Source organism: Engystomops pustulosus, unplaced genomic scaffold, assembly GCF_040894005.1.
Source record: "Engystomops pustulosus unplaced genomic scaffold, aEngPut4.maternal MAT_SCAFFOLD_276, whole genome shotgun sequence".
Classification (NCBI taxonomy): domain Eukaryota; kingdom Metazoa; phylum Chordata; class Amphibia; order Anura; family Leptodactylidae; genus Engystomops; species Engystomops pustulosus.
In genome coordinates, this window is record NW_027285155.1 from 24,205 (window position 1) to 43,446 (window position 19,242).

At 54.0% G+C, this 19,242-nt stretch overlaps 1 protein-coding gene across 2 annotated transcripts; it reads left to right on the forward strand.

Moving 5' to 3' along the window:
* Positions 1-2,079: 2,079 nt before the first annotated feature.
* PYGO2 (pygopus family PHD finger 2) lies at positions 2,080-13,960 on the forward strand. Of its 2 annotated transcripts, none has more exons than XM_072132224.1 (3): positions 2,080-2,364; positions 12,149-12,270; positions 12,515-13,960. In XM_072132224.1, the coding sequence occupies exons 1-3, from the start codon at positions 2,304-2,306 to the stop codon at positions 13,571-13,573; spliced, it is 1,242 nt and encodes a 413-aa protein (XP_071988325.1). In that variant the 5' UTR covers positions 2,080-2,303; the 3' UTR covers positions 13,574-13,960. The 2 variants fall into 2 exon arrangements, with proteins under 2 accessions (XP_071988325.1, XP_071988326.1); XM_072132225.1 differs by having other exon boundaries at positions 2,090-2,364; positions 12,149-12,198.
* The last annotated feature ends 5,282 nt before the right edge of the window (positions 13,961-19,242 follow it).

Genomic DNA, 19,242 nt, shown 5'->3' on the forward strand with positions numbered 1-19,242 from the left:
TGGACTAGGATCTTTGAGACTTTGTGAGTTGTCACGTCTCAAGCTCTACGCCTGCCACTGCCTACACCCAGCTGTCCATGGTTACGGATCTTCGGCCATCTTCCGGTAATACCGTCATCTCGGTGGTCACTGACCGTTTCTCTAAGATGTCCCACTTCGTTCCTCTGTTATTCTGCCGTCAGCTCCTCCTCTTGTCAACTTATTCTTTTTTTCCACATCTTCCGGCTTCATTGACTTCCCCAGCGCAATGTCTCGGACCGAGGGATCCAGTTTGTTCCCAGATTCTGGTGTTCTTTGTCCAACCAACTTCAATTAAAGCTGGACTTCTCCTCTGCCTATCGTCCGCAGTCTAGCGGGCAAGTGGACAGAGTCCATCAGACATTGGGCTGCTATCTACGGCACTTTGTTTACGCTTGACAAAACAATTGGTCCACCTTGTTCCCTTGGGCAGAATTCTCTTATAAGTCTGTGGAGTCTGAGTCTCCTGATGCCACTTCTTTGTTGCATATGGACGCCCACCACGCCCACCTCTTCCTCTCTCCGTGCCTTCTGAGGTCCCTGCTGTGAAAGAGTGGGTGGAAAACCTCAAGTCCTTCAGGCTTACGCCTCCAACCAAAGCTTCGTATTTCTGTGTCCTCTGTAAACCGCAGGTTTTTAGGGGAATCGGGGTGTCTCAGTAGTGAAACCTAGACATCATACTCTAGGGTAAGACAGCAAGACCGCAAGATGGCAGGTATAATATGTTGTATGTTATATGACTATGTCATCCAGGTGATGCGTCTTTGGATAAATTTCAGGCCACGCCTTACCTTAGTAAACAGTTGGTTTAAGGGTTATATCTATACCAATTGTATTGATGTATGTTACCTGCTCCGATACCAACCACAGTCCTAGTATCCCAGACCGTGGGCGGCTTGTCTTCCACTATACATGTTCTGCACTTAGCCGAAGCACTTTACTGCAGTGCCCTTTATTATATTCCCTGTCCTCCAAGTATATCCCAGCAGTGGATCCTCTGAAGGCTGGACTACTACTACCAGCCTCAGCCCATATACCCATCAGGATAATACCCGAGCCATGGGCAAGGGGGTATGCAACAACCCTGCCAATGCAAGGGATAGGTAGGTGCTGTAAAAGTGTCCCTCTCCTTGTCAGGAGCTGCCTGGTGAGATAGTCAGTCACTAGAACGTCTGTAACATGTAAATTAGTTGCCAATGGAGGTCATGATTTAACTGTTCTAACCAATGATTTGCTCTGTACTTACTGTAAGGGGGGAGTCAGCCTCTTATGGGTGGGAGCACATGGTCCGGTCTTCACCAGGAGGGTCAGTCTAGGGAGGGGTTTGTCTAAGCCCAGGAAGCAGAGGTTTCCTAGGCCGCTGCCTGACACCTTGGTTAGTCACCAGAAGAAACTAGACCTGAAGACAGAGATCCACCATCAGGACTCTGTCCCATCTTTACCAGGCCAGCCTGAAGCTATTACCAAGCTGTGGACAACCTTCCTGCGGACCAGCCTTCCAGGTGGCTGAATCGGCTGTTTCCCGTTTCTGGCTGTTGTCTGAAGTTCAATAAAGAACCGTGAGTTATTTGCACAACGTTGCCTCGGTCTGAGCCCTGGATACGGCTGTTACCACCACGGGCTCCCCATCCATTACCCAGGGACTCATCTTACAGGGAGAACCAGTATCAGCCTCTCCTTCCATATTTCTTAACACACCACCATTACAGTACAAAGAAGAATTCATAGTTATCTGCAATTTGTTTGATAAAAAACGGATATAATGAAAAAAGAATTGGTGAAATCCGCCCGTGTGAACACCACCACATCTCGTCACCCCTGACACCTCCTTGGACCCCCCCCCCCCATCTTGTTTTGGTCCAGTCCGTCTGTAGTTACTGCAGCTAGCATGGTCGGAACCATTCACTTTTCGGGGGGAGGTGTAAGGGAATATGTGTGGACAAGAGTGTGTAATATAACAGGGCGAGGAGCCGCGTTCTGTAGTTATATTAGTTATATCCTCCTCCATGTTCTGCGGCCTCTATCCTCCTCCACAGTCTATCCTCCAGCATCTGTCCTAGCTCCCCCCTCCCCCGTTACTGGGTGGTATGGTCCGGCCAGCTTCCGGCGCGCTCTCGGCGTTTCCGGTTTTTGTGCGGTGAGAGGCCGGAGCAGCCCGCGCGCCCTGCACGGTACCGGAGCCCCGGAGAGCGAGGGAAGAGGCCGCCACAGCCCGGGCAACGACCCCCGCACACCGCCGCCTGCCGGGGACATGCCCGGCCAATGACTGCGCCCCCTGCTGTCTGATGGCCGCCGACCAGGACAAGCTGGAAGGACTCACAGCACCGGGCCGCAGAGCCAAAGCCGGTGAGAGACCGGGAGCAACCGGGGGAGAGAGGAGGAGGGGGGACAGAGGAGGAGGAGGGGGGACAGAGGAGGAGGAGAAGGGGGGACAGAGGAGGAGGAGAAAGAGGGGACAGAGGAGGAGAAGGGGGGACAGAGGAGAGGAAGGAGGGGGGACAGAGGAGGAGGAGAAGGAGGGGGGACAGAGGAGGAGAATGAGGGGGGGATAGAGGAGGAGGAGAAGAGGGGACAGAGGAGGAGGAGGGGGGACAGAGGAGGAGAATGAGGGGGGGATAGAGGAGGAGGAGAAGGGGGGACGGAGGAGGAGAATGAGGGGGGGATAGAGGAGGAGGAGGAGAAGAGGGGACAGAGGAGGAGAATGAGGGGGGGATAGAGGAGGAGGAGAAGAGGGGACAGAGGAGGAGAATGAGGGGGGGATAGAGGAGGAGGAGAAGGGGGGACGGAGGAGGAGAAGGGGGGACGGAGGAGGAGAAGGGGGGACAGAGGAGGAGGAGAAGAGGGGACAGAGGAGGAGGAGAAGGGGGGACAGAGGAGGAGGAGGAGAAGAGGGGACAGAGGAGGAGAATGAGGGGGGGATAGAGGAGGAGGAGAAGAGGGGACAGAGGAGGAGGAGGGGGGACAGAGGAGGAGAATGAGGGGGGGATAGAGGAGGAGGAGAAGGGGGGACGGAGGAGGAGAAGGGGGGACGGAGGAGGAGAAGGGGGGACAGAGGAGGAGGAGAAGAGGGGACAGAGGAGGAGGAGAAGGGGGGACAGAGGAGGAGGAGGGGGGACAGAGGAGGAGAATGAGGGGGGGATAGAGGAGGAGGAGAGGGGGGGATAGAGGAGGAGGAGAAGGGGGGACGGAGGAGGAGAAGGGGGGACGGAGGAGGAGAAGGGGGGACAGAGGAGGAGGAGGAGGGGGGACAGAGGAGGAGGAGGAGGGGGGACAGAGGAGGAGGAGGAGGGGGGACAGAGGAGGAGGAGGAGGGGGGACAGAGGAGGAGGAGGAGAAGGGGGGACAGAGGAGGAGGAGAAGGGGGGACAGAGGAGGAGGAGAAGGGGGGACAGAGGAGGAGGAGAAGGGGGGACAGAGGAGGAGGAGAAGGGGGGACAGAGGAGGGGGGACAGAGGAGGAGAAGGGGGGACAGAGGAGGAGAAGGGGGGACAGAGGAGGAGAAGGGGGGACAGAGGAGGAGAAGGGGGGACAGAGGAGGAGGAGGAGGGGGGACAGAGGAGGAGGAGAAGGGGGGACAGAGGAGGAGGAGAAGGGGGGACAGAGGAGGAGGAGAAGGGGGGACAGAGGAGGAGGAGGGGGACAGAGGAGGAGGAGGGGGGACAGAGGAGGAGGAGAAGAGGGGACGGAGGAGGAGGAGGGGGGACAGAGGAGGAGGAGGAGAAGGGGGGACAGAGGAGGAGGAGGAGAAGGGGGGACAGAGGAGGAGGAGGAGAAGGGGGGACAGAGGAGGAGGAGAAGGGGGGACAGAGGAGGAGGAGAAGGGGGGACAGAGGAGGAGGAGAAGGGGGGACAGAGGAGGAGGAGGGGGGACAGAGGAGGAGGAGGAGGGGGGACAGAGGAGGAGGAGAAGAGGGGACAGAGGAGGAGGAGGAGGGGGGACAGAGGAGGAGGAGGAGAAGGGGGGACAGAGGAGGAGGAGGAGAAGGGGGGACAGAGGAGGAGGAGAAGGGGGGACAGAGGAGGAGGAGAAGGGGGGACAGAGGAGGAGGAGAAGGGGGGACAGAGGAGGAGGAGAAGGGGGGACAGAGGAGGAGGAGAAGGGGGGACAGAGGAGGAGGAGAAGGGGGGACAGAGGAGGAGAAGGGGGGACAGAGGAGGAGGAGGAGGGGGGACAGAGGAGGAGGAGGAGGAGGGGGGACAGAGGAGGAGGAGGAGAAGGGGGGACAGAGGAGGAGGAGGAGGGGGGACAGAGGAGGAGGAGGAGAGGGGGGACAGAGGAGGAGGAGGAGGGGGGACAGAGGAGGAGGAGGAGAAGGGGGGACAGAGGAGGAGGAGGGGGGACAGAGGAGGAGGAGGAGAAGGGGGGACAGAGGAGGAGGAGGAGGGGGGACAGAGGAGGAGGAGGAGAAGGGGGGACAGAGGAGGAGGAGGAGAAGGGGGGACAGAGGAGGAGGAGGAGAAGGGGGGACAGAGGAGGAGGAGGAGAAGGGGGGACAGAGGAGGAGGAGGAGAGGGGGGGACAGAGGAGGAGGAGGAGAGGGGGGGACAGAGGAGGAGGAGGAGGGACAGAGGAGGAGGAGGAGGGACAGAGGAGGAGGAGGAGGGACAGAGGAGGAGGAGGAGGGACAGAGGAGGAGGAGGAGGGACAGAGGAGGAGGAGGAGGAGGGGGGACAGAGGAGGGGGAGGAGGAGGGGGGACAGAGGAGGAGGAGGAGGAGGGGGGACAGAGGAGGAGGAGGAGGAGGGGGGACAGAGGAGGAGAAGGAGGAGGGGGGACAGAGGAGGAGAAGGAGGAGGGGGGACAGAGGAGGAGAAGGAGGAGGGGGGACAGGAGGAGGAGGAGGGGGGACAGAGGAGGAGGAGGAGAAGGGGGGACAGAGGAGGAGAAGGGGGGGGCAGAGGAGGAAGAGAAGGGGGGACAGAGGAGGAGAAGGGGGGGGCAGAGGAGGAAGAGAAGGGGGGACAGAGGAGGAGAAGGGGGGACAGAGGAGGAGGAGAAGGAGGGGGGACAGAGGAGGAGAAGGAGGGGGGACAGAGGAGGAGGAGGAGGGGGGACAGAGGAGGAGGAGAAGGGGGGACAGAGGAGGAGGAGGGGGGACAGAGGAGGAGGAGAAGGGGGGACAGAGGAGGAGGAGGAGAATGAGGGGGGACAGAGGAGGAGGAGAAGGGGGGACAGAGGAGGAGGAGAAGGGGGGACAGAGGAGGAGGAGAAGGGGGGACAGAGGAGGAGGAGAAGGGGGGACAGAGGAGGAGGAGAAGGGGGGACAGAGGAGGAGGAGAAGGGGGGACAGAGGAGGAGGAGAAGGGGGGACAGAGGAGGAGGAGAAGGGGGGACAGAGGAGGAGGAGAAGGGGGGACAGAGGAGGAGGAGAAGGGGGGACAGAGGAGGAGGAGAAGGGGGGACAGAGGAGGAGGAGAAGGGGGGACAGAGGAGGAGGAGAAGGGGGGACAGAGGAGGAGGAGAAGGGGGGACAGAGGAGGAGGAGAAGGGGGGACAGAGGAGGAGGAGGGGGGACAGAGGAGGAGGAGGGGGACAGAGGAGGAGGGGGGACAGAGGAGGAGGAGAAGGGGGGACAGAGGAGAAGGAGAAGGGGGGACAGAGGAGGAGGAAGAGAAGGGGGGACAGAGGAGGAGGGGGGACAGAGGAGGAGGAGAAGGGGGGACAGAGGAGGAGGAGGGGGGACAGAGGAGGAGGAGGGGGGACAGGAGGAGAAGGAGGAGGGGGGACAGAGGAGGAGGAGAAGGGACAGAGGAGGAGGAGAAGGGGGGACAGAGGAGGAGGAGGAGAAGGGGGGACAGAGGAGGAGGAGGGGGGACAGAGGAGGAGGAGGGGGGACAGAGGAGGAGGAGGAGAAGGGGGGACAGAGGAGGAGGAGGAGAAGGGGGGACAGAGGAGGAGGAGGAGAAGGGGGGACAGAGGAGGAGGAGGAGAATGAGGGGGGGACAGAGGAGGAGGAGAAGGGGGGACAGAGGAGGAGGAGGAGAAGGGGGGACAGAGGAGGAGGAGGAGGGGGGACAGAGGAGGAGGAGGGGGGACAGAGGAGGAGGAGGGGGGACAGAGGAGGAGGAGGAGGGGGGACGGAGGAGGGGGGACAGAGGAGGAGAAGGGGGGACAGAGGAGGAGGAGGGGGGACAGAGGAGGAGGAGGGGGGACAGAGGAGGAGGAGGGGGGACAGGAGGAGAAGGAGGAGGGGGGACAGAGGAGGAGGAGGAGAAGGGACAGAGGAGGAGGAGAAGGGGGGACAGAGGAGGAGGAGGAGGAGGGGGGACAGAGGAGGAGGAGGGGGGACAGAGGAGGAGGAGGGGGGACAGAGGAGGAGGAGGAGAAGGGGGGACAGAGGAGGAGAAGGGGGGACAGAGGAGGAGGAGGAGAATGAGGGGGGGACAGAGGAGGAGGAGGAGAAGGGGGGACAGAGGAGGAGGAGGAGAAGGGGGGACAGGAGGAGGAGGAGAAGGGGGGACAGAGGAGGAGGAGGAGGGGGGACAGAGGAGGAGGAGGAGGGGGGACAGAGGAGGAGGAGAAGGGGGACAGAGGAGGAGAAGGGGGGACAGAGGAGGAGGAGGGGGGACAGAGGAGGAGGAGGAGGGGGGACAGAGGAGGAGGAGGGGGGACAGAGGAGGAGGAGGGGGGACAGAGGAGGAGGAGGAGGGGGGACAGAGGAGGAGGAGGAGGAGGGGGGACAGAGGAGGAGGGGGACAGAGGAGGAGGAGGAGGAGAAGGGGGGACAGAGGAGGAGGAGGAGGGACAGAGGAGGAGGAGGAGGGGGGACAGAGGAGGAGGAGGAGGGGGGACGGAGGAGGAGGAGGAGGGGGGACGGAGGAGGAGGAGGAGGGGGGACGGAGGAGGAGGAGGATGGGGGACGGAGGAGGAGGAGAAGGGGGGACAGAGGAGGAGAAGGGGGGACGGAGGAGGAGGAGGAGGGGGGACGGAGGAGGAGGAGGAGGGGGGACGGAGGAGGAGGGGGACGGAGGAGGAGGAGAAGGAGGAGGGGGGACAGAGGAGGAGGAGGGGGGACAGAGGAGGAGGAGGAGGGGGACAGAGGAGGAGGAGGAGGGGGAACAGAGGAGGAGGAGGAGGGGGGACAGAGGAGGAGGAGAAGGGGGGACAGAGGAGGAGGAGGAGAAGGGGGAACAGAGGAGGAGGAGGAGGGGGGACAGAGGAGGAGGAGAAGGGGGGACAGAGGAGGAGGAGGAGAAGGGGGGACAGAGGAGGAGGAGGAGAAGGGGGGACAGAGGAGGAGAAGGGGGGGCGGAGGAGGAGGGGGGACAGAGGAGGAGGAGAAAAGGGGGGACAGAGGAGGAGGAGAAGGAGGGGGGACAGAGGAGGAGGAGGGGGGACAGAGGAGGAGGAGAAGGGGGGACAGAGGAGGAGGAGGAGGGGGGACAGAGGAGGAGGAGAAGGGGGGACAGAGGAGGAGGAGGAGAATGAGGGGGGGACAGAGGAGGAGGAGAAGGGGGGACAGAGGAGGAGGAGAAGGGGGGACAGAGGAGGAGGAGGGGGGACAGAGGAGGAGGAGGGGGGACAGAGGAGGAGAAGGGGGGACAGAGGAGGAGGAGAAGGGGGGACAGAGGAGGAGAAGGGGGGACAGAGGAGGAGGAGGAGAAGGGGGGACAGAGGAGGAGGAGGAGAAGGGGGGACAGAGGAGGAGGAGGAGAAGGGGGGACAGAGGAGGAGGAGGAGAAGGGGGGACAGAGGAGGAGGAGGAGAAGGGGGGCAGAGGAGGAAGAGAAGGGGGGACAGAGGAGGAGGAGAAGGGGGGACAGAGGAGGAGGAGAAGGGGGGACAGAGGAGGAGGAGAAGGGGGGACAGAGGAGGAGGAGAAGGGGGGACAGAGGAGGAGGAGAAGGGGGACAGAGGAGGAGGAGAAGGGGGGACAGAGGAGGAGGAGAAGGGGGGACAGAGGAGGGGGGACAGAGGAGGAGGAGAAGAGGGGACAGAGGAGGAGGAGAAGAGGGGACAGAGGAGGAGGAGAAGAGGGGACAGAGGAGGAGGAGAAGGGGGACAGAGGAGGAGGAGAAGGGGGGACAGGAGGAGGAGGGGGGGCGGAGGAGGAGGAGGAGAAGAAAGAGGGACAGAGGAGGAGGAGGAGAAGAAGAAAGAGGGGACAGAGGAGGAGGAGGAGAAGAAGAAAGAGGGGACAGAGGAGGAGGAGGAGAAGAAAGAGGGAACAGAGGAGGAGGAGGAAGGAGAAGAAAGAGGAGACAGAGGAGGAGGAGGAAGGAGAAGAAAGAGGGGACACCACCACTAGGAGGAGATCACTACATACACATTATACACCACCACTAGGGGGAGATCACTACATACACATTATACACCACCACTAGGGGGAGATCACTACATACACATTATACACCACCACTAGGAGGAGCTCACTACATACAGATTATACACCACCACTAGGGGGAGATCACTACATACACATTATACACCACCACTAGGAGGAGATCACTACATACAGATTATACACCACCACTAGGGGGAGATCACTACATACACATTATACACCACCACTAGGAGGAGATCACTACATACACATTATACACCACCACTAGGGGGAGATCACTACATACAGATTATACACCACCACTAGGGGGAGATCACTACATACAGATTATACACCACCACTAGGGGGAGATCACTACATACAGATTATACACCACCACTAGGAGATCACTACATACAGATTATACACCACCACTAGGAGGAGATCACTACATACTGATTATACACCACCACTAGGGGGAGATCACTACATACACATTATACACCACCACTAGGAGGAGATCACTACATACACATTATACACCACCACTAGGAGGAGATCACTACATACACATTATACACCACCACTAGGGGGAGCTCACTACATACACATTATACACCACCACTAGGGGGAGATCACTACATACACATTATACACCACCACTAGGGGAGATCACTACATACAGATTATACACCACCACTAGGGGGAGATCACTACATACACATTATACACCACCACTAGGGGGAGATCACTACATACACATTATACACCACCACTAGGGGGAGATCACTACATACACATTATACACCACCACTAGGGGGAGATCACTACATACAGATTATACACCACCACTAGGGGGAGATCACTACATACACATTATACACCACCACTAGGGGGAGATCACTACATACACATTATACACCACCACTAGGAGGAGATCACTACATACACATTATACACCACCACTAGGAGGAGATCACTACATACAGATTATACACCACCACTAGGGGGAGATCACTACATACACATTATACACCACCACTAGGAGGAGATCACTACATACACATTATACACCACCACTAGGGGGAGATCACTACATACACATTATACACCACCACTAGGGGGAGATCACTACATACACATTATACACCACCACTAGGGGGAGATCACTACATACACATTATACACCACCACTAGGGGGAGATCACTACATACACATTATACACCACCACTAGGGGGAGATCACTACATACAGATTATACACCACCACTAGGGGGAGATCACTACATACACATTATACACCACCACTAGGGGGAGATCACTACATACACATTATACACCACCACTAGGAGGAGATCACTACATACACATTATACACCACCACTAGGAGGAGATCACTACATACAGATTATACACCACCACTAGGGGGAGATCACTACATACACATTATACACCACCACTAGGGGGAGATCACTACATACACATTATACACCACCACTAGGGGGAGATCACTACATACACATTATACACCACCACTAGGAGGAGATCACTACATACACATTATACACCACCACTAGGAGGAGATCACTACATACACATTATACACCACCACTAGGAGGAGATCACTACATACAGATTATACACCACCACTAGGAGGAGATCACTACATACACATTATACACCACCACTAGGGGGAACTCACTACATACACATTATACACCACCACTAGGAGGAGATCACTACATACACATTATACACCACCACTAGGGGGAGATCACTACATACAGATTATACACCACCACTAGGGGGAGCTCACTACATACACATTATACACCACCACTAGGAGGAGATCACTACATACACATTATACACCACCACTAGGGGGAGATCACTACATACACATTATACACCACCACTAGGGGGAGATCACTACATACACATTATACACCACCACTAGGGGGAGATCACTACATACACATTATACACCACCACTAGGGGGAGATCACTACATACACATTATACACCACCACTAGGGGGAGATCACTACATACACATTATACACCACCACTAGGGGGAGATCACTACATACACATTATACACCACCACTAGGAGGAGATCACTACATACAGATTATACACCACCACTAGGAGGAGATCACTACATACACATTATACACCACCACTAGGGGGAGATTACTACATACACATTATACACCACCACTAGGAGGAGATCACTACATACACATTATACACCACCACTAGGGGGAGATTACTACATACACATTATACACCACCACTAGGGGGAGATCACTACATACAGATTATACACCCCCACTAGGAGGAGATCACCACATACAGATTATACACCACCACTAGGAGGAGATCACTACATACAGATTATACACCACCACTAGGGGGAGATCACTACATACACATTATACACCACCACTAGGAGGAGATCACTACATACACATTATACACCACCACTAGGAGGAGATCACTACATACACATTATACACCACCACTAGGGGGAGCTCACTACATACACATTATACACCACCACTAGGAGGAGATCACTACATACACATTATACACCACCACTAGGAGGAGATCACTACATACACATTATACACCACCACTAGGGGGAGATCACTACATACACATTATACACCACCACTAGGAGGAGATCACTACATACACATTATACACCACCACTAGGGGGAGCTCACTACATACACATTATACACCACCACTAGGGGGAGATCACTACATACACATTATATACCACCACTAGGGGGAGATCACTACATACAGATTATACACCACCACTAGGAGGAGCTCACTACATACACATTATACACCACCACTAGGAGGAGCTCACTACATACACATTATACACCACCACTAGGGGGAGATCACTACATACACATTATACACCACCACTAGGAGGAGATCATTACATACACATTATACACCACCACTAGGGGGAGCTCACTACATACACATTATACACCACCACTAGGGGGAGCTCACTACATACACATTATACACCACCACTAGGAGGAGATCACTACATACAGATTATACACCACCACTAGGAGGAGATCACTACATACACATTATACACCACCACTAGGGGGAGATCACTACATACACATTATACACCACCACTAGGGGGAGATCACTACATACACATTATACACCACCACTAGGGGGAGCTCACTACATACACATTATACACCACCACTAGGGGGAGCTCACTACATACACATTATACACCACCACTAGGGGGAGATCACTACATACACTTTATACACCACCACTAGGGGGAGATCACTACATACAGATTATACACCACCACTAGGGGGAGATCACTACATACAGATTATACACCACCACTAGGAGGAGATCACTACATACACATTATACATCACCACTAGGGGGAGATCACTACATACACATTATACACCACCACTAGGGGGAGATCACTACATACACATTATACACCACCACTAGGGGGAGATCACTACATACACATTATACACCACCACTAGGAGGAGATCACTACATACAGATTATACACCACCACTAGGAGGAGATCACTACATACACATTATACATCACCACTAGGGGGAGATCACTACATACACATTATACACCACCACTAGGGGGAGATCACTACATACACATTATACACCACCACTAGGAGGAGATCACTACATACAGATTATACACCACCACTAGGAGGAGATCACTACATACACATTATACACCACCACTAGGGGGAGATCACTACATACACATTATACACCACCACTAGGGGGCGCATTGTGTGCTGTGTCCTGATTGGTTCCCTGTGTCTTGCAGGCATGCAAATGAAGAGCCCTGAGAAGAAACGCCGCAAGTCTAACACTCAGGTATGGAGGACGGGGGGTTGGGCAGAGAGTCAGCGGAAAGTAAAGGGACCGGTGATTGGCCAGTTTGCGAAGGTTGGGACCGTCCTCTGTCTCCTGTGTGTGTAGGCTCTAGTCCCGTCTCCCCGGTGTCACATGACTCGTGTTACCCCCATCCCCTGTGCTCATGGGGAGCAGCGCCTCCGTGTGGCCGCCCCTGATACTAGAGGAGAGGATCACGTGTGGGGGCGGGGACATGTCCTGTCTTCTGTGTTGTGGGTGGTACAAGGGGGGGGTTTCATCTTCTCCAACCAATCAGTGTGTTTCCTTGTCTTCCCAGGGCCCCGCCTACTCCCACCTCTCGGAGTTTGCCCCTCCCCCCACTCCCATGGTGGATCACCTGGTGGCATCTAATCCATTTGAGGATGACTTTGGGGCCCCGAAGGTCAGTGCTGCCGCCTCCCCCTTCATGAACAATCCGGTGCCGTTTGGGAACTTCCGCATGCCGGGGGGTATGCCGCACCAGGTCCCTCCCGGCTATCCTGGGGGTCCGCAGCCCATCAGACGCCAGCCCCCGCCCTTCCCTCCCAACCAGATGGGCCCGGGGTTCGGCATTCCCCAGAACCCAAACTACGTCCAGCCGGGAAACATGAACTACTCCACCCAGCCGTTCAATCAGGGCATGGGCCAGAGCTTCAGCCCCCCTGCGGGGCAGATGATGCAGGGGCCCGTGGCAGGGTTTGGGCCTATGATGTCACCTACTATGGGACAGCCCCCCCGGGGGGACATGGGGCCGGGCCCTGTACTGAACTCCCCTGGGGGCCCCCCATTCTCCCAGCGCTTTGGCTCCCCCGGGCACCCGTTTGGGCATGCCGCCATGCAGAGGCCCAGCCTCCCCCCTAACAGCAGCCCCTTTGCTGGCACGGACCAGAGCTTCCCTCCGGGGGTGGAGGAGCACGCCAAGAACTTGAATCCCCCCAACAATAACTTCCCCCAGGAGCAGCACGTGGGCTCCCCCTCTGCCATCAACGGCAACCAGCAAACCTTCACTCCAAATAGCGCCCCCCGGGGGAACAGCAGCACGCCCGAGGTCAACAACATCCCCCCGCCCAGCAAACCCACCGGGGGCTCGGGGCACCAGCCGCCCCCGGGCCTGGTCTACCCCTGCGGAGCCTGCCGCAACGAGGTCAACGACGACCAGGACGCCATCCTGTGCGAGGCTTCGTGTCAGAAGTGGTTCCACCGCGAGTGCACGGGGATGACCGAGAGCGCCTACAGCTTACTGACCCGCGAGGCCTCCGCCGTCTGGGCCTGCGACTACTGCCTCAAGACCAAGGACATCCAGTCCGTCTACATCCGCGAGCCAATGGGACAGCTGGTGGCGGCCAACGATGGCTGACAGCCCCCCGAGCCCACCACAGACTCCGCCCTTCCATGGACTCCGCCCTCAGGGCCACAGGGGGAGGGGCCTGTATAGACGCTATGAGAAGCGGCATCCTCATCATGTTTGTGGCCCCCAGACCCGTGTCCAGGACCCCGCAGGCGTCCCCCCTGATCAGCAGCCGTGTTCATTGCTGTTGTAGTTGCTATGTGTGGCCTCTAGGGAGGCGCTGTGTACTCCTCTCCCGTGCAGGGGCTGCTCTGTTTTCTGTCATTCTACCTCATTGTAATAAGACCCCACAGAAGACACGTGTGACCCGCGTTCCACATCGGAACCGCCATGGCTTCTCCTATCATATGCACTTAATAAATGGGTTTCCTTGCGGTCACGGTGCTGCAGCCTCCGCACATGTCCGAAAATATGTCTCATCCGAATTTACCCCTATTGGGAATTACTGCAGGGGGACAGACACAGGAAGTGTTGTCATAGGGACAGAGAGGAAGTAATAGCCACAATGCATCGCTGTGAGAGGAGAGAGCGTCATCCCAAAACGTAACACAATGGGGCACATTTACCTACCCGGTCCTGGCGCGATGCCCGATCCGGACGGTCCAGCGCGAATCACCCGCCGATTTCCACCGGAATTCACCTTCTTCCTGGTGCATGTAAGTGCATTGTCTTGTGACACAATTCGAAATGTTAAATCCCGTGCGTTGTCCGAATCCGTCAGGTTGTCCGACAGCCACGCCCCCTGATTTGTGTCGCGTGCAAGCCGATGCGCCAAAATCCCCTGTTAAATGCGGCGCAAAACGGAAATCGACGGGAAACCCACCGAAAATGTGCTCCGCGGGCCCTTAGTAAATGAGCCCCATTGTCTTACATGGGGGGGGGCGCCCTCCACCAGTTCATTATTTAGGGAGGTCGCCCCAGTGTTCAGGTCTGTGCCCCCCACACACACAGTTAGTTGTTTATGCAAAAACAAGAATAAAACAAACTTGTTACTTAGAAACTACAACGTAACTGAACATATGACTCAGATACAGCACCAGAACCAACACAGATGTCTTACCATAGCCGAGGTTACTATATAGATGTGACACCAGAATAACGCTCACTTTATAGCTGTATTGCTAGAGCCAAGCTTACCTGCATAGATACTGGACCAGAACCAAGCTTACCACATAGATACAGGACCAGAACCAAGCTTACTACATGGATACTGGACCGGAACCAAGCTTACCACATAGATACAGGACCAGAACCAAGCTTACGACATAGATACAGGACCAGTACCAAACTTACCACATAGATACAGGACCAGAACCAAGATTACCACATAGGTACAGGACCAGAACCAAGCTTACCACATAGATACAGGACCAGAACCAAGCTTACCACATAGATACAGGACCAGAACCCAGCTTACTACATAGATACTGGACCAGAACCAAGCTTACCACATAGATACAGGACCAGAACCAAGCTTACGACATCGATACAGGACCAGAACCAAGCTTACCACATTGGTACAGGACCACAACCAAGCTTACCACATAGATACAGGACCAGAACCAAGATTACCACATAGATACAGGACCAGAACCAAGATTACCACATAGGTACAGGACCAGAGCCAAGCTTACCACATAGGTACAGGACCAGAGCCAAGCTTCCTACATAGATACAGGACCAGAACCAAGCTTACCACATAGATACAGGACCAGAACCAAGATTACCACATAGATACAGGACCAGAACCAAACTTACCACATCGATACAGGACCAGAACCAAGCTTACCACATAGGTACAGGACCAGAACCCAGCTTACCACATAGATACAGGACCAGAACCAAGCTTACCACATAGATACAGGACCAGAACCAAGCTTGCCACATAGATACAGGACCAGAACCAAGCTTGCCACATAGATACAGGACCAGAACCAAGCTTACCACATAGGTACAGGACCAGAACCAAGCTTACCACATAGGTACAGGACCAGAACCAAGCTTACCACATAGATACAGGACCAGAACCAAGCTTGCCACATAGATACAGGACCAGAACCAAGCTTACTACATAGGTACAGGACCAGAACCAGGATTACCACATAGGTACAGGACCAGAACCAAGCTTACTACATAGGTACAGGACCAGAACCAAGCTTACCACATAGTTACAGGACCAGAACCAAGATTACCACATAGGTACAGGACCAGAACCAAGCTTACCACATAGTTACAGGACCAGAACCAAGCTTACCACATAGATACAGGACCAGAACCAAGCTTGCCACATAGATACAGGACCAGAACCAGGATTACCACATAGGTACAGGACCAGAACCAAGATTACTACATAGGTACAGGACCAGAGCCAAGTTTACCACATAGATACAGGACCAGAACCAAGATTACCACATAGATAGAGGACCAGAACCAAGATTACCACATAGGTACAGGACCAGAGCCAAGCTTACCACATAGATACAGGACCAGAACCAAGCTTACCACATAGGTACAGGACCAGAGCCAAGCTTACCACATAGGTACAGGACCAGAACCAAGCTTACCACATAGATACAGGACCAGAACCAAGCTTACTACAAAGGTACAGGACCAGAACCAAGCTTACCACATAGGTACAGGACCAGAGCCAAGCTTACTACATAGATACAGGACCAGAACCAAGATTACCACATACATACAGGACCAGAACCAAGATTACCACATAGGTACAGGACCAGAGCCAAGCTTACCACATAGGTACAGGACCAGAGCCAAGCTTACCACATAGATACAGGACCAGAACCAAGCTTACCACATAGATACAGGACCAGAGCCAAGCTTACTACAAAGGTACAGGACCAGAACCAAGCTTACCACATAGGTACAGGACCATAGCCAAGCTTACCACATAGATACAGGACCAGAACCAAGCGTACTACATAGATACAGGACCAGAACCAAGCTTGCCACATAGATACAGGACCAGAACCAAGCTTACCACATAGGTACAGGACCAGAACCAAGCTTACTACATAGGTACAGGACCAGAACCAAGCTTACCACATAGATACAGGACCAGAACCAAGCTTGCCACATAGATACAGGACCAGAACCAAGCTTACTACATAGGTACAGGACCAGAACCAGGATTACCACATAGGTACAGGACCAGAACCAAGATTACCACATAGGTACAGGACCAGAACCAAGCTTACCACATAGTTACAGGACCAGAACCAAGCTTACCACATAGATACAGGACCAGAACCAAGCTTACCACATAGATACAGGACCAGAACCAGGATTACCACATAGGTACAGGACCAGAACCAAGATTACCACATAGGTACAGGACCAGAGCCAAGTTTACCACATAGATACAGGACCAGAACCAAGATTACCACATAGATAGAGGACCAGAACCAAGATTACCACATAGGTACAGGACCAGAGCCAAGCTTACCACATAGATACAGGACCAGAACCAAGCTTACCACATAGGTACAGGACCAGAGCCAAGCTTACTACATAGGTACAGGACCAGAACCAAGCTTACCACATAGGTACAGGACCAGAGCCAAGCTTACTACATACATACAGGACCAGAACCAAGATTACCACATAGGTACAGGACCAGAGCCAAGCTTACCACATAGATACAGGACCAGAACCAAGCTTACCACATAGATACAGGACCAGAGCCAAGCTTACTACATAGGTACAGGACCAGAACCAAGCTTACCACATAGGTACAGGACCATAGCCAAGCTTACCACATAGATACAGGACCAGAACCAAGCTTACCACATAGGTACAGGGCCAGAGCCAAGCTTACTACATAGGTACAGGACCAGAACCAAGCTTACCACATAGGTACAGGACCAGAGCCAAGCTTACTACATACATACAGGACCAGAACCAAGATTACCACATAGGTACAGGACCAGAGCCAAGCTTACCACATAGATACAGGACCAGAACCAAGCTTACCACATAGATACAGGACCAGAGCCAAGCTTACTACATAGGTACAGGACCAGAACCAAGCTTACCACATAGGTACAGGACCATAGCCAAGCTTACCACATAGATACAGGACCAGAACCAAGCTTACTTCATAGGTACAGGACCAGAACCAAGCTTATTTTTATAAATAAAATAAAATTATAAATAAATACAGGACCAGGGCTAAGCTTATAACACAGATACAGAACCAGTTTAATACGTAGAAACAGAACTAGAACCCAGCTTACTATATAGGTACAGGACCAGAGCCAAGATTACCACATAGATACAGGACCAGAACCAAGCTTACCACATAGGTACAGGACCAGAGCCAAGCTTACTACATAGATACAGGACCAGAACCAAGATTACCACATAGATACAGGACCAGAACCAAACTTACCACATAGATACAGGACCAGAACCAAGATTACCACATAGATACAGGACCAGAACCAAGATTACCACATAGGTACAGGACCAGAGCCAAGCTTACTACATAGATACAGGACCAGAACCAAGATTACCACATAGGTACAGGACCAGAGCCAAGCATACTACATAGATACAGGACCAGAACCAAGATTACCACATAGATACAGGACCAGAACCAAGCTTACCACATAGATACAGGACCAGAACCAAGCTTACCACATAGATACAGGACCAGAACCAAGATTACCACATAGATACAGGACCAGAACCAAGATTACCACATAGGTACAGGACCAGAGGCAAGCTTACTACATAGATACAGGACCAGAACCAAGATTACCACATAGGTACAGGACCAGAGCCAAGCTTACCACATAGATACAGGACCAGAACCAAGATTACCACATAGATACAGGACCAGAACCAAGCTTACCACATAGATACAGGACCAGAACCAAGATTACCACATAGATACAGGACCAGAACCAAGCTTACCACATAGATACAGGACCAGAACCAAGATTACCACATAGGTACAGGACCAGAACCAAGATTACCACATAGGTACAGGACCAGAACCAAGCATACCACATAGATACAGGACCAGAACCAAGCTTACCACATAGATACAGGACCAGAACCAAGCTTACCACATAGGTACAGGACCAGAGCCAAGCTTACTACATAGATACAGAACCAGCTTACCACATAGGTACAGGACCAGAACCAAGCTTACTACATAGATACAGGACCAGAACCCAGCTTTCTACATAGATACAGGACCAGAACCAAGCTTATTACATAGATACAGGACCAGAACCAAGCTTATTACATAGGTACAGGACCAGAGCCAAGCTTACTACATAGATACAGGACCAGAACCAAGATTACCACATAGGTACAGGACCAGAGCCAAGCTTACTACATAGATACAGAACCAGCTTACCACATAGGTACAGGACCAGAACCAAGCTTACTACATAGATACAGGACCAGAACCCAGCTTACTACATAGATACAGGACCAGAACCAAGCTTATTACATAGATACAGGACCAGAACCAAGCTTATTACATAGGTACAGGACCAGAGCCAAGCTTACTACATAGATACAGGACCAGAACCAAGCTTACTACATAGATACAGGACCAGAACCAAGCTTACCACATAGATACAGAACCAGAGCCAAGCTTACTACATAGATACAGGACCAGAACCAAGCTTACTACATAGATACAG

What these genes read in the sequence shown, in the direction of transcription:
- PYGO2 (XM_072132224.1), top strand. Translation starts at nt 2,304, where the DNA reads ATGGCCGCCGACCAGGACAAGCTGGAAGGACTCACAGCACCGGGCCGC. An exon ending in GGGCCGCAGAGCCAAAGCCG is followed by an intron (nt 2,365 to 12,148) that starts GTGAGAGACCGG and finishes TGTGTCTTGCAG; the next exon opens with GCATGCAAATGAAGAGCCCT. An exon ending in TGATTGGCCAGTTTGCGAAG is followed by an intron (nt 12,271 to 12,514) that starts GTTGGGACCGTC and finishes TTGTCTTCCCAG; the next exon opens with GGCCCCGCCTACTCCCACCT.